Source organism: Sinohyriopsis cumingii, chromosome 12, assembly GCF_028554795.1.
Source record: "Sinohyriopsis cumingii isolate HCF-2022 chromosome 12, ASM2855479v2, whole genome shotgun sequence".
In the NCBI taxonomy this organism is placed as follows: Eukaryota; Metazoa; Mollusca; class Bivalvia; order Unionida; family Unionidae; genus Sinohyriopsis; species Sinohyriopsis cumingii.
The window spans coordinates 119,949,618-119,966,408 of NC_142972.1; the positions used below are offsets into that span (position 1 = coordinate 119,949,618).

Consider the following 16,791-nt stretch of genomic DNA (forward strand, 5'->3'; position numbering starts at 1 on the left):
GATCCCATGCTCTCTTTTGTGTGTGTCTGTGTGAATAGATTTTAAGCAAGTGAAAAAAAGATTTTATTTTAATATCTGTGCGTGTGCATCTCTCTCTCTCTCTCTCTCTCTCTCTCTCTCTATATATATATATGTATTACATGATATCTTCATTAAAAGTGTTTTTGAAATATTGTTTATGGTGTAAAAAAAACTGGACTTATGGTTTCCTGGCTTTTCCTTTTGACCAGTAGAATTTAAGTCCTTTCAAGGGAGTGTTGTTTTAAGAGAGTGTTTTGCTTTTCTGTAGGTATTGGGCGTTACACGAATCCAGACTATATAGCATTTACTACCGTGCTTATTGCAGCACAGCGCTCATTCACAGAAAGCAACAGGGTACGTAGTAATTTTACTTGCATTATACCCTAATATCGCTTTGTAATATTTCTTAAAGTTTAAAATGGTTGGAAGTTCATAAAAATTGTATTATAGTTGCATATAAATGTTTGATATCAATGTTCATTCTTTGGAAATTGCTCATGGAAACAATATATTTAAAAATGCATCGAAGTGGAAAAGTATTGGGTTTCAGCATAGGTAGATCTTTTTTATTTCTAAATACAGTGCTTTCTCATTCTAGTCTGTTTCATTGGAGTCATAAATATGTACCTTGCCATAATTTCTCCCAATATTTTGTAGTGTATTAGAAGCAAGACGGTATCATAATGATATATATGTAGGTAGCTATGTATGTATGTATGTATGCATGCATGCAGTTCAGTGCTCAAAGAAATATTGTTTTAGACACAGGCCCAGAGCTGGTGATTTAAATAAACTCACAAGCCCTTACTGAAATTCCACAAGCCCCAACTCCAATTTCCACATGCCCAAAATTTCCTCTATTTTAATATTGTCACACAAGATGGTATCATAATGATATATATGTAGGTAGCTATGTATGTATGTATGTATGTATGCATGCATGCAGTTCAGTGCTCAAAGAAATTTTGTTTTAGACACAGGCCCAGAGCTGGTGACTTAAATAAACTCACAAGCCCTTACTGAAATTCCACAAGCCCCGACTCCAATTTCCACATGCCCAAAATTTCCTCTATTTTAATATTGTCACACACCATTGCAATGGCTACAATTCAAATATAAATTCAGTAGGGTTCAAAGGGGTTTGAAGGTAACGCAAGTGTCATTAGTGTTTATCACTACACTCATCATGTATTGGATGATCCTTGTGTTCAAACTTCTCTGCTGGATTCTGAGTGAATCCTGGTCAGAACTTGAGTTGACGTGTGTTGAAATGTTGTTTGTAGTATGTATTAAGAATTAATAGTCTCCCCACTATTTTTCTTTCTGATGTGCTTCACAAAATTACCTCATTTTACCCCCATAACCCGTTCTGACTTAGTACTTTGTCTATCTTACTATAAAAGAGACTGATAGAAGGGTCCTGTGTCAGAATGGGACATTGGGGTAATCTGAGGTAATTTTGTCACTCTCTATGATTTTTTTTTCCTTCAGATTATTCCTTTTTTTTCAACATCAAGCTCATGTTGATCACCTGAACTCCAATCATGAATGTTGATCATTTATACACGCTACATGTCATGGGCATATACAGAAACTTTTGGTTTTTTCTTCTAGTTTTGAAGAATGCTGACAATTGTTTTCTCGAAACATGATTGTGTCATGGGGTTTGAGAGCACAAAATTCTATTTTTAGTGTGACACATCGTGCTTCAGTTCATTAAAATTAGATCTCGATTTCACGTAGGACAGTGGTGATCTGATTTAGATTGCGCCATGCTGTGGCAGGTATGTCAACATCTTTAAAACAACATTTACACATTTCATCAATCCGTTCCGAGTTTTCTCTGTTAAATTATAATTTTTTGACAAGCCCAATGGGTACTTAACTTAGAATATAGGAAGGGCCTGATCTAAAATTAGAGGGGCCCTGGCTGGTTGGCTATCAAATTTTTTGAGCATTGATGCATGCATGCATGTATGTATATACATTTGTATGTTGTATGCATGCATTTATGTATGTATGAATATATGAGGGTTTATCTGTAAATCAGCACATAATGGATATATGGTTTTAGATAGAAGTAGATTTAGCTAATTAAATATATTCATTGGCATTGGTAGAATCAGATTTATCTAATTTTATGGGTGGTGGTTGCAGTATTTTGAGGGGCTTTATGGTGAGGGACTTTAAAGTGTATAGTCAGACACGTTTATATGAAGCAAGCTGTTATAGTTCAATCCATGAGATATAAACATGTCTGTCAGACAAGCAGATAACAGTGGTAATGACCTACAAGTTCAAGAAATCATTGTGTCCTGGCAGATAAACAGATTAGAGTTGTATGACCTACAAGAAATCATTGTGTCCTGGCAGATAAACAGATTAGAGTTGTATGACCTACAAGAAATCATTGTGTCCTGGCAGATAAACAGATTAGAGTTGTATGACCTACAAGAAATCATTGTGTCCTGGCAGATAAACAGATTAGAATTGTATGACCTACAAGAGCAAGATATCATTGTGTCTTGGCAGATAAACAGATTAGAGCTGTATGACCTACAAGAACAAGATATCATTGTGTCCTGGCAGATAAACAGATTAGAGTTGTATGACCTACACAGACAAGATATCATTGTGTCCTGGCAGATAAACAGATTAGAGTTGTATGACCTACACATACAAGATATCATTGTGTCCTGGCAGATAAACAGATTAGAGTTGTATGACCTACACATACAAGATATCATTGTGTCCTGGCAGATAAAAGATTAGAGTTGTATGACCTACAAGTTCATGAAATCATTGTGTCCTGGCAGATAAACAGATTAGAGTTGTATGACCTACAAGTACAAGATATCATTGTGTCCTGGCAGATAAACAGATTAGCGTTGTATGACCTACACATACAAGATATCATTGTCATTATGGTATCAACATGTCTGTTAAATAAGAAGATAAGAATTGTAATGACCTTCAAGTACTAGAAATCATTGCTTTACTGACACGGTAAAAACAACATGATATATAGATTTTAAAAAAGATGTATGAAAGTAGATTGTATTCTTCCAGACATTACGGAAGCTGAGGCAAAATCCAAACAGCAAGGATTGATAATATTCATTGCTATTTTACATGGCTACTAGCACACACACACACACATAAATGAATTTTTTTATATATTTCAGTATATGATAGCTTACTCCTAAAGCTTATGGGAAATATGCATAGGTTGTATACTTGTTCCTAAAAGTGACATTAGTTTTATCTGTATGGGAGCATGGTATGTGTGCATTCTTTTGTGTGTCTGTCCTTGTAAAAGCCTTCTGACCTTAGATTCTGATAATGGAACAGTTGTTACAGTACAAGAGAATGCATCATACTGGATCAATAGATCCCCATTTGTTTATCTTGACTTTATTATATTTAAATACAAAACTGAGAACAATCAACCGCTTAATCGAGCCAAAAATACAGCATTGCAGGGCTCAGAAGGTTTTCCAAAGAATCATCTGGGGGATGAGTGAGTGACAGGAGATACTCATCCATTTCTTCATTATATATTTTACTCAATGCAGTAGACTTCTACTACAAACTGTACACTTTTACTAATGATTCACATGTATGCTGGATACTAAAGTGGATCAGAACCATGAAAATATGGTAAATACATGCATGGTGGTTACTAAAGTGGGTCAAAGCCATGAAAATATGGCAAATACATGTATGCTTGATACTAAAGTGGGTCAAAACCATGAAAATATGGCAAATACATGTATGGTGAATACTAAAGTGGGTCAGAGCCATGAAAATATGGCAAATACATATATGCTTGATACTAAAGTGGGTCAAAACCTTAAAAATATGGCAAGTACATGTATGCTTGATACTAAAGTGGGTCAGAGCCATGAAAATATGGCAGATACATGTATGCTAGATACTAAAGTGGGTCAAAACCATGAAAATATGGCAAGTACATGTATGGTGAATACTAAAGTGGGTCAGAGCCATGAAAATATGGCAAATACATATATGCTTGATACTAAAGTGGGTCAAAACCTTAAATATGGCAAATACATGTATGCTTGATACTAAAGTGGGTCAGAGCCATGAAAATATGGCAGATGTATGCTAGATACTGAAGTGGGTCTAAACCATGAAAATATGGCAAGTACATGTATGCTTGATTCTAAAGTGGGTCAAAACCATGAAAATATGGCAAGTACATGTATGGTAGATACTAAAGTGGGTCAGAGCCATACAAATATGGCAAATACATGTATGCTGGATAATAAAGTGGGTCAAAACCTATGAAATATGGTAGATAAATGTATGGTGGATACTAAAGTGGATCATGACCATGAAAATATGGCAAATACATGTATGGTGGATACTAAAGTGGGTCAGAGCCATGAAAATATGGCAAATACATGTATGCTTGATTCTAAAGTGGGTCAAAACCATGAAATATGGCAAATACATGTATGCTAGATGCTAAAGTGGGTCAGAGCCATGAAAATATGGCAAATACATGTATGCTTCATTCTAAAGTGGGTCAAAACCATGAAAATATGGCAAGTACATGTGTGCTTGATACTAAAGTGGGTCAAAACCTTAAAAATATGGCAAATACATGTATGCTAGATACTAAAGTGTGTCAAAACCATGAAAATATGGCAAATACATGTATGCTAGATACTAAAGTGTGTCAAAACCATGAAAATATGGCAAGTACATGTGTGCTAGATACTAAAGTGTGTCAAAACCTTAAAAATATGGCAAATACATGTATGCTAGATACTAAAGTGTGTCAAAACCATGAAAATATGGCAAATACATGTATGCTTCATTCTAAAGTGGGTCAAAACCATGAAAATATGGCAAGTACATGTATGCTAGATACTAAAGTGGGTCAAAACCATGAAAATATTGCAAATACATGTGTGCTAGATACTAAAGTGGGTCAGAGCCATGAAAATATGGCAAATACATGTATGCTTCATTCTAAAGTGGGTCAAAACCATGAAAATATGGCAAGTACATGTGTGCTTGATACTAAAGTGGGTCAAAACCTTAAAAATATGGCAAATACATGTATGCTAGATACTAAAGTGTGTCAAAACCATGAAAATATGGCAAATACATGTATGCTAGATGCTAAAGTGTGTCAAAACCATGAAAATATGGCAAGTACATGTGTGCTAGATACTAAAGTGTGTCAAAACCTTAAAAATATGGCAAATACATGTATGCTAGATACTAAAGTGTGTCAAAACCATGAAAATATGGCAAATACATGTATGCTTCATTCTAAAGTGGGTCAAAACCATGAAAATATGGCAAGTACATGTATGCTAGATACTAAAGTGGGTCAAAACCATGAAAATATTGCAAATATATGTGTGCTAGATACTAAAGTGGGTCAAAACCATGAAAATATGGCAAGTACATGTGTGCTTGATACTAAAGTGGGTCAAAACCATGAAAATATGGCAGATACATGTATGCTAGATACTAAAGTGTGTCAAAACCATGAAAATATGGCAATTACATGCATGATGGATACTAAAGTGGATCAGAACCATGAAAATATGGCAAGTACATGTGTGCTAGATACTAAAGTGTGTCAAAACCATGAAAATATGGCAAATACATGTATGCTAGATACTAAAGTGTGTCAAAACCGTGAAAATATGGCAAGTACATGTGTGCTGGATAATAAAGTGGGTCAAAACCATGAAAATATGGCAATTACATGTATGATGGATACGAAAGTGGATCAGAACCATGAAAATATGGCAAGTACATGTATGCTGGATAATAAAGTGGGTCAAAACCATGAAAATATGGCAAGTACATGTGTGCTGGATAATAAAGTGGGTCAAAACCATGAAAATATGGCAATTACATGTATGATGGATACGAAAGTGGATCAGAACCATGAAAATATGGCAAGTACATGTATGCTGGATAATAAAGTGGGTCAAAACCATGAAAATATGGCAAGTACATGTATGCTAGATACTAAAGTGTGTCAAAACCATGAAAATATGGCAAGTACATGTATGCTAGATACTAAAGTGTGTCAAAACCATGAAAATATGGCAAGTACATGTATGCTAGATACTAAAGTGTGTCAAAACCATGAAAATATGGCAAGTACATGTATGCTAGATACTAAAGTGTGTCAAAACCATGAAAATATGGCAAATACATGTATGCTGGATGCTAAAGTGCTATTTGCATTTACTGTGAAACCTAGCAGTATTCAAGGTGTCATAATTTTCGTTTTCAGTGAGCTATCACATCTTTATGAGTAAGATATGGGAGAAGTTAAGAGACAAGAGATATCCAGATTTTGTGATTTTTATCTGATCAGACATTGTTTTGTTAGTCTGACATTGTAATGCATGCCCCCAGATCACTGGACTGTGCAGCTTTATTGATACATTGTCACACCAAAGTAATGATACGACTGTGCAGCTTTATTGATACATTGTCACACCAAAGCAATGATAAGACTGCAGCTTTATTGATACACTGTCACACCAAAGCAATGATAAGACTGCAGCTTTATTGATACACTATCACACCAAAGTAATGATAAGACTGTGCAGTTTTTTTTATATATTGTCACACCAAAGTTGTTGTTGTTGTTGTTGTGGGGTTTAACGCCATTTTTCAGCACAAGATAGGCTATACATGGCGGCCAGTATTAATGGTGGAGGAAGAACCCGGAAAACCCCGGAAAGAACCACCGACCCACGAGAAGCTACTGGCAGGCTTTCTCACACCAAAGTAATGATACGACTGTGCAGCTTTATTGATACACTGTCACACTAAAGCAATGATATTAGCAGATATCTATTATGTTTCACAAGACAAATGTTAAGAACTTGCATTTGAAAGAAGAATTCCATGCATTTAAATTTCCATCAGCTTTTGTACTAAAGGATCTATTATAAAACATCGATTCTGGAGAGTTACATACAGGTGTCATATATATGATTGCTGATTGGCCAGAAAAATTGGAATGTTTCTTGCTTATCACCCCAGCTAGATTCAACCAATCGTCAACTGTTGTTTTGACACTGTCTGCTTTGTAATTAGATCATAACAGCATATATTGTGAGAAAGTTAGTGGGAAGTGGCTCAGATACTTAAAGTACTCAATTCAAATGCAACATTTATCTGGCAAGAAGTAATTACATACATTTAGAAATATCTGTCATGACAAATACATCAATAAAGCTTTAGTCTAGAAGATACGAGTTACCTGGGGCAACTGTAACAATGCCTGACCAAATGAAAAATCAAAAATGATTTTGACATTATTTGTTTATTAACTTCTCTTAGGTCTGATTATAAAGATGTGTGATAGCTCATTAAAAGGGAAACATTCTCTCTTGATCAAAATGACACGTTAATTGTGACCACCATTAACAAATGGAAGAAAGGTGTGAAACTGCAAGATGATGCTTACCCATTTTAGTATCAAGCTTACATGAGGTGACTGGGCCCAGAGTGGCCAAGTGATCTAAATACTGGCCGCCATGTATAGCCATTTTAGTATCAAGCTTACATGAGGTAACGGTTTAAAAGAAAACAAAGTAATTTCCTTCACAACATGATCTGGACTGATGACAGGTAGGCAGATTAGGTAAAGGTTATTTATTATTTATGCATGCCAAATGTTAATCATTATTGATTTTCAATACTTGTTAAGGGTACAAAATGCAGTCATATTTATTCTATCGATGCAAATCTGCATCTACTTTGTATATGGATGAGTACATAGTTAAGTTTTACTCAGCCCAGCCAAGAGGACGAGTGTCTTTCCCCAGCCCCAACTTCATTTGGCAAGTCTAAGAAATGTGTATGTGTATGTGCATGCACATGTCTGCTTCTCTTACTGTCTGCCTGTCTGTCATTTTACCTGTATTACTTTGATCCTGATCCTGAATTAAGAGAGGAAAATAATGTGCTGTATATAATTGTACTTGTAAGTTGGATCCAACTGCAAACTGCATCAACCCAGATCTGCAGTCACATATTGTCTGTGCAGGTTTTAAAAAAAAATAATCTATAGAACAAACAATACAGACCCTGATCTGTCTGTGTATTATGCAACAACAGGTCGGGGTCTAAATTATTTAAAGTAAGTGAGTGTATATATAGCATTTATGGCAGTGATTCTCATTTTAAGTGCTGGTATATTTTTATCTTTTTTATGGAGTATTTAGCTTTTTGTATATCTTTTCCAGAGACTTTTAGCTGGCTATGATTTTGAGTTCTGGGCTTCACCTATCTCATTCAGATGGGACCAAGTTAACAGTGGGTGAGTGCTAAGAGAAGGGTAAACATTTAGTACTTGTTTTTTTAATTTTGTTTTTGAGACATGTTCTGTTGTTTCACATGCACCAAAGCTCCCTAAAATTAATTCTTCGAGCTGAGTATAATGATCACTAGCTTAAATCTATGAGAAATTAAGAACGTTATGAGATACTGACTTATTACATGACCCAAAATGGATAACTTACAAAATAATTGCCTTAAGCAAGTGGGTATAAATGTATATAAGGAGTTCTGATGCTGATACATCATAGTTTCTACCATGAACCCTGTCACACCTTGTACATACTGCTGAATCTGACCAAATACATGTGAAGTATTGCTACAGTGAATAAAAAATAATTTGTATAGCAATCTTTTGACCTCTGTTGCAAGCAGTGTTCTTCCAGTTTGCCACAAAGTGATAAGCATTTGTCAATTTAAAACTTTACCTTCTTTGATCAGCTTCACGTGTTTGAATCCTGGCCGAGTCATACCAAGGTACTTGCAGCTGCCTCACTTAGCGCTCAGTGATTTGGAGTTTTTTTAACATAGCTTTAACAATTTTTCAGTCATATCGCTACATTGTCTGCAGTGTGTCAGTTTATAGTGATGTCTAGCACTGGGGCATCATGACGCAGACATGTAGCATGATGTCCCACCCAGTCAAATTATCCTGACACCAGGCTGATCAGTCCTAACACTAACCTCTTAATGCTGAGCGCCAAGCAAAGGAGCTGTTAGTACCATTTTTGTAAGTCTTTGGTTGACTCGGCCGGGTGTGTGTGTAATAAAAGCAGGCACAAAATATGTGCTTCATTGGCACAGTTACCATCGTAAATAAATGTATATTAAATATCAAATTGTTCCATATTAAACAAGTACTTAAAACATTGTTTAATATTTATATTTATATGTATGAAATCTGCAACTTAAGCATACATAGTTGTGTACATGTAATTTCCATGATAATAAATATTTGCTAGATCCACTCGAATCCGTTTAATTTCTTGCTAATACATTCATACAAATTTATGAAATGGGATTTGTTTTTTCTGCAACAGTTACATTTGCTGGGCTTTTCCAACTGTCTGATTTCTGACTGACAATAAATTGCATTATTTAGAAGCAGAAAGTTCAAAAAAGAAACATATTTCGGCTTGAATAGTTATGTACTTCAGCTGATAAAGGCCCAAAGTATTGACCTAGTAATGCTCTTTCAACAAGAATTCAATAGGTGTGTGTACATGTAAAACGGCTGAACCTAGTTTGGGAGTAAACCATTCATTTGTGTGGGTTCAGAGTAAGTTCCTTTAAAGAATGTAGAGGTAATCTTCAAAGAACAGAGGAAAGAAAATAAAATAACCCCAGTATTCATTGACACATTTTATGCTATAACTATGACTTTGCTTTGGTGGCACTATACAGTTTCGCATTCTGCAAAGGGTTAGGATTTTAAAGAAAAAGAATTTCCCCGGCTCTCCTCACTGGTTTTACTGGCTATTTAAAAAAGACCTTGTATATCTTAGGTATAATGCAAAGAACCTTTAATTCCCTTTATTTTGGTGTATGATTGATGGGTGTACTGTGGGTTATAGCGTATACAGCTTGGCCTTACTTCAAATGTGCACCTTTCAAAAAAGTGCTAGCTCTACTTGGTCATTTTCACTTCCTGAACTTCAGAGGTCAATTGTATAAAAAAGAGCCGATAACTTTTTTACATTTTATATATTTGGTAATTCATTCATTGTACTTTCAGAAGCTGGTATTGTCTAGTGTGGCAAAATTCATTTTCCCTATTTTAATAGCTGCTATGTATAGTGCACTTTAGACTAATTCAGACTGATTTTTTAACACAAGGGAGCAGTCATTTTAGTTAGCAGTGTACTTAAATCATGTAAAATTTCCAAAAGTACAATATCCAAAAGAAATATCATCCACATTACATTAATGTAGCATAGAGATATGCCAACATTCTCTCCACTGTGCATGTTTTAAATGCGAACTACTTCACCTTACATACGTCACTCTCTCAAAAGTACATATTATCTGGTGAGCGCCCCCGTTACTGCAAAGCAACAGGGAGTAGACTGTTTGATTGTATTAGCCAATCTCTCCACCCCTATAGCTTAAATGGTTTTGTTCCAACCCATGTTGAAACTGGAATGACAGTTTTCTGTGTATATGTGAATGATTTTGAAGCCAGAAAATAAAAAGGGTTAAGCTGAACTTTCTGGAGGTTGTTTTTCATGTGTGTGGCAATGACAAAAACTGCTGACAATTCTATCCATTAATTTGATTCAGTGGGTATTTATGATAGATGATTGAGCAGGCATCAATAATCAATTATTTTCCCATAAGATGGTGGGTAAATTAATTGATTTATAAATTTGGTTGAGACCCTTTTTTAGACCACCACATTGTCTGCTTGACTTGTGAACACTAAATCTAGAATCTCAGGACTTCATCCTGCCCAGGGCTTCAAGGTTCTCATTTTTGTATCCTGTTACCCATTGTAAATAGTTACAAATTAAGACTTTGACCACTATTTGTTGGAACAACCACTGCAAGAATAATTGTTGAGGAACAGTGGGGTCATTTTGATAGAAAATGCAGTCTAGTATTCACTGATCAACTGACTGATTGATAAAACCACAAAGCCATGTATGCATGTTGGCAGCTTTCTCATTTTTTGGAGAGAGGGGTTATTTTATATATCATTGCCCCATAATTGTAACAACCTTTGGTTGTGAGATTAACTACAATGATTAGCAATTACTGAAATTAATTGATTATAAATTCAGATGAGAATCTTTTCTTTCCTTTGAGTAAAATTGTACACAGAACATGTTGAAGAAAAACGAAAAAGACTTGATGGCTTTTTATTGTTCATTGTTAAGTAATGTTTGGCACTAATCAGCTTTTTAATGAGCTGACTTCTTTCAAAAATAAGCTAAGATGAAAGGGCAGTGATCGACTACTGACACATTTGAAATGAATATTAACAAATTATAGAAAGTTTGAACATTATTTTTCATATCAAGAAAAATGCAATGGTAAGACAGTTTTTTCTTCAAGAATGCATGACATTTTGCCAAACTATTAAATAAAATTCTTGTTTATTTAGGCACGAAACTTTACACTTCTTGAAGAAATTGGTGAAATTATTGTTAAATATCATGAGCCACACAGTCTGTTATATATGAATTCACACAGGATCTCTTCCCCAAAATAATAATTAACTTTTTATGCATTAGTTTTCATACTTTAATAGAAGAAAATTTACTTTTTGATGAATGAACAATTATATGAATTTTCAGGAGCCACACCAAAAATTGTGTTGGATCCAGATAAATGTTATAATGAAGCATGCTATAGTAGGGAATCATCAGAGGAGACAGTTTAAAAGATTTTACCTAAAAGCTGTAATTGTCAGAGGAATATTTATTTTTTTTGAATGAAATGGTTGAGTACTTAAAAGATAAACTGCATCCCCTTGAAACACAGTGATTGTGCCATTAGATTTGGCCACACTTTAACTAATAGGCTATGGGTGAAACAGCATATCTCATGTTAAAGGGATCAATGGCAAAGCATATTTTGTTTTTAGAATTCTGGATTTGTATTGTGTTATATATCAACTCACACAAATTTGCAAGAGCTTGAAGTCTCAGCTTGCATTTTCTGCAGTTAACTTATGTTTTGTGGGGGCCCTGAGTGGCCGAGTGGTCTAAAGCGCTCTCCGTTACGGGTCACTGCCATCTCACCTCTGTCTGCGCCGGTTCGAGTCTCGGATTCAGCCAATGTGGATATGTGAGAAAGCTTGCCAGTAGCTTCTCGTGGGTCAGTGGTTCTTTCCGGGGTTTTCCCGGGTTCTTCCTCCACCATTAATACTGGCCGCCATGTATAGCCCATCGTGTGCTGAAAAATGGCGTTAAACCCGACAATAACAATAACAACATGTTTTGTGAGTGTATGAGCATTAAATTTGATCATAGGGGAGTTGGTCTAATTAGGTAGGAAAACCTTTTATATTTTCTATAACAAACTGTAATGGCCAGAAACTGTTACAGGGGAGTGGTCTCGTTTCAGGAGTGATCATAATTAGAGATTTAAATGCACTTGCCACATTCCATCTTTAACAAAGAAAGGTGGCCTTGTTAATAAATAAATGTACCAAAGCCAATAATTTATATTAATTCATATTTCTGTAATGTCAGAATATATCAGCTGTGAGCCCGTGTCAGTATTAATAGTTTCACTTTTCATGCAAATTCTTTTCACACAGAAGATTTTAAACAATATTTGATGGTGTAGGGACATTTTTTTATCAGTACTACACTATTCTATACCAGTACTATACATTGTAATAATAAAGTACACATATACTGTGAAATTCACTGATAACTTATCAAAAAAGTTGTTGCTTTCCTTCTGATTGGTACAGATAATTGTTCTTTAACTACAAAACTGTTGATGATGAAATTTTCAATTTATTTGCAGTGGAAGCCGACGCACCATGGTGCAGGCTGGAAGTTCAGAGTCTGGCAGCTTTTCCATCAAGACAATTCCAAGCAGCATCCTTGGGTATTTTTAATTTGATTACCAGGCATTGGGAAAGATCAGTGTTGTCTAATTATTTACAGTTCAGACTGCTTAAATACATGTAAATGTTTATTTAAATCATTAATGATGCATATAATTGTCATTAATCAACCACTGAATTGAATTTTCCACATCACAGACATTATGCAAGCAAAATTTCCAAATATCCTAATCTGCATGTTGCAAACACTTCACAATGTAGTAACATCTCATTGACACTGTAGTAACATCTCATTCAGGTATGTTTCTGGTCACATTAACTCTCGAACCCAAAAATTCCAGAAAGATAATAGACAATGGGAAGAAACGTTTACCCATTAACTCCCTTTCACCACTGCTTAGTGGCACTAGTTAAAGCATTACCCGAGGCAAGAACAGCACCATCCTGCAATTGTTTAATTGAATCCTTCAAGAATCTTTGTGATTTTGAACCATCCATCCATATGTTTGGTTAAAATTTTCTTTCCTCAAGTGTCTGCAAAGGATTGATAACCTTTGTTGGAATATTTTATGTTTATAATTTCATAGATTGTTAAATTTGTGCTCTTTATTTTTACTGACCTGGTAGCATCACATGCATGCACAATCTTTATGAAATGTGAACAAAGTTGAATTTGATTCTTTGTGATGTTACAGGTGGTGTTGTTGAAATTTCATATTTAGGATTGTTAATTTCCAGTTTTTCTCCTTCAAATACGTTCCCCGATCACATTAATGTTAGGATATGAGCCTGCTACCTCTCGAATCCAGCCCTACTAAAAGACGAAAATTTGTCTTTTCGGTCTATCTCATATAGACCAAAGGGCAATAACTCTTGCCCCTTACCTCCCCTTGCCACCGCCAGGTGTCGCTAGTTTTTAAGCTTCGCTTGTACAGATAAGATGTACATTACACCTCCAAACAATCCAAGCCATCTTAGCGTTAAATTGGACCATCCAAATTTAAATTTGGATTTATTGCGTTGGACAATCATTCTTCTACAGGTTGTATACATTATTTTAACAATTATTTTCAAAATTGAGTGACTTTGTCACCCTTACGGATTTCGTTTACTGAAGACCATGTTACACACGCTATCGCAGAACTCGTGTTGTCAGTTAAGAGTTAACGCGACACTGACTAATTTTGCTTACTCCGTTAGTAACGGTTGTGGTATTAGCGAATTAATAACATGCTGAATTACTAATTTGTGCTTTGTTTTCTTTTCTTGTGTTGTTTCAGTAGAAATGTCAACCAAATGCATGAAATGCAAAAAGTTCAAAGCAAAAGAAGACAACCGTGACTCTTGTATTGTATGTATCAAGTGTACATCATCTATACCATGCAGCCTGTGTAATACTTGGACAGAGCAAACGTGGGCGGATGTAGTCCAGAAGGCAGCAAAAGGGAGGGATAGACGGAATAAGTCAAAGAAAGATAGCATTGATGTCCTCAGTATACATCCGAAGCCTCCATTGCGAGCCTCGTGGGGGACATTGGGGTCCCCCCTCCACCTAAAGTTCGTTGTTTGCAACCATCAGCCACAGTAACATCAGCGGCAATGGAGGAAAATAATGTTGACAGGGTACAACAGCCCAACTTTGAACAGATGCGTCGTTTGGTCCAGGAAACGATGATGCAGCTATTGACATCAGGCCAGATAGTTCCCTTATTTCCCTCGCTCACTTCCACAGCTTTTTCTGACTCTTTGGGGGAATGTTCCCCCAATTTTAGGCTGCCCAGTGGGCGTAAGTCCCCCCACATGTCCGAGCATGGCCTTCGGGCCTGTAAGTCAGGACGCTTGGGTTTTTTACCGGAGCCATCGGATCCATATCTTTATACAACCTTTACGTCACCGGCCGTCCAACTGTCCCAGCATGGGGACCCTATTGCTAAAACGGTCCGACCAAACATGACTTACGGAGATTTTAGTGATAAATCCGTCCATCAAGCTGTACCGCCGGCAACATATAATTACTATGGCGGAGGTTTTAGTGAGAAATCTGTCCGTCCAGCCAGGCCATTGGAGCAGCCGGTACCAGTGATAGCAGGACCGTCGCCAACATTCAGACCGACCACAAGCCAGACAAACCAGCCAGCAGAGCCGGCCATCCATATGTTCACGGCTTATCCACAAGGGAGAGTTAGTGACAGTGTTAATGAAAACGGAATCGCGTCATCTATGCCACCTGGTATGCTCTATCCAGAAATGCAAGCTATTACAGAACACGACTCGGCATATAGTGAGGGTGACGAAACTCCTGCAAATCAGCCGTACACAGATCTAACCATGGAACGGACTGAGTTTGGCTTCAAGGTGGCAGTGGAAGAAATTTATAGGGTGTTGGCAACTTCTGAATGCCCTCCACCTCCTACCGCCACTCAAGACTACAAAGTTAAGGCATCTGTATATCTTGACGGGGAGGAAGAGACGCCGTCCTTCCGGCTCTTTCCCCAGTTGGCAAAAATTAAGGAGATCAGTAGGTGATCCAGGGAATGCTAAGGCGTTCTTTTCAGAAAGCCAAGTACCAACAACGTTCTCGTGTCGCTGGTACAAAACTCATTCAGACGCCTTCAGTACGGATCTTCCGGCCCTGGACAAAAATATGGCAGCAGTTCACATGTCTGCTCCACTGTTTTACAAAGTAGACAAAAATGTGTTCCATGCCACGTCAAAGCTAGTCCGGAACGTAGTCGCTACGTCTTCAATGTTAGACTTGGCTTCATTAGCCATTTTCGGACTCAACAGAAAAATCCGACAATGACCACGCTTGGGAAGCGACGGCCCGGATTGCTAGAGTTATTAACAGGGCAGCTCACCATTCCATGGCTAATGCGTTGACTGCTTCTGCCAACTTAGATCTGATACTGGCTTTACGGATGACTCTGTTTGGGTCGCCTTTACTCTTTGGAGGAAAAATAGAAGTTCGGAAGCAGGCAGCTCAGGAACTGCCCCTCCAACTCACTGCCCAACCCTCGCAGTCGTTTAGAAAAAATCAGCCCCTGCCACAGCGGAGGGATGATTGGCAGACCAGAGACAAGGGATCCTTACAATTGAATGTGCAGTATAGATCCCAACCCAGTGCCAGGAGACAACAGTCTAATCAAGCTAGGAGGCAACCTTACAGAGGCGGTAAGAAACAAAGTTTCTCCGTCTTCAAGCCTCCTAACTCTAAAAATTGACATACCCTCTCCACCACCCGCAGACAGCCTACCTGTGGGCGGCCGCCTCCTGCAATTTCAGGACCACTGGACAACCTTTTTTCCTCAGAACGATTGGGTGATCCAGGTCATTTCAGAGGGACTTTGGATTTCATTTATCCAACCCCCTCCCCTGTCCTCCTCTCCCCTGTTCACGGACATACCGTCCGATTGGGAGAAGGATACCTTTCTACAACAGGAGATACAGTCGCTCATAGAAAAACGGGCGGTGGAGATTGTGAAAAAAACGCAATCGCCGGGGTTTTATTCCAGGCTGTTTCTTATCCAGAAGGCAAACGGCAAGTTGAGGCCGATTATCGACCTGAGTCGCCTCCACCAATACATTTTACCACCGAAATTCAAGACGGAAACGGCGAGATCAATCCTTCTTTCCATCCGGCGGAACGAGTATGCCATCAGTCTAGATATGACCAACGCATATTTTCATGTTCCTATCCACCCCACGTCACAGAAATTTCTCAGATTCGCTTACCGCGATGCGGTTTATCAGTTCCAGGTCCTACCCTTTGGCCTCAACATCAGCCCTTGGTCTTTTACCAAGGTTATGGATTGCGTCGTCACCCTGTTCCGCTCGACTTCATCTGCAGGGATGGCAGTGTACTTGGATGACATCCTCCAGAAACATATGGTAAGTTC

The 16,791-nt window shown here is 37.3% G+C and overlaps 1 protein-coding gene across 1 annotated transcript in view; it reads left to right on the forward strand.

The window, feature by feature from the left end:
- LOC149787344 (phosphatidylserine lipase ABHD16A-like) overlaps positions 1–16,791 on the forward strand; it is a 104,622-nt gene that overhangs the window by 19,173 nt on the left and 68,658 nt on the right. Inside the window, exons 5-7 of the mRNA XM_089977896.1 lie at positions 290–375; positions 8,283–8,356; positions 12,853–12,936. Of these exons, the coding sequence (XP_089834022.1) occupies positions 290–375; positions 8,283–8,356; positions 12,853–12,936 (244 nt within the window). The remainder of the gene's footprint in view (positions 1–289; positions 376–8,282; positions 8,357–12,852; positions 12,937–16,791) is intronic.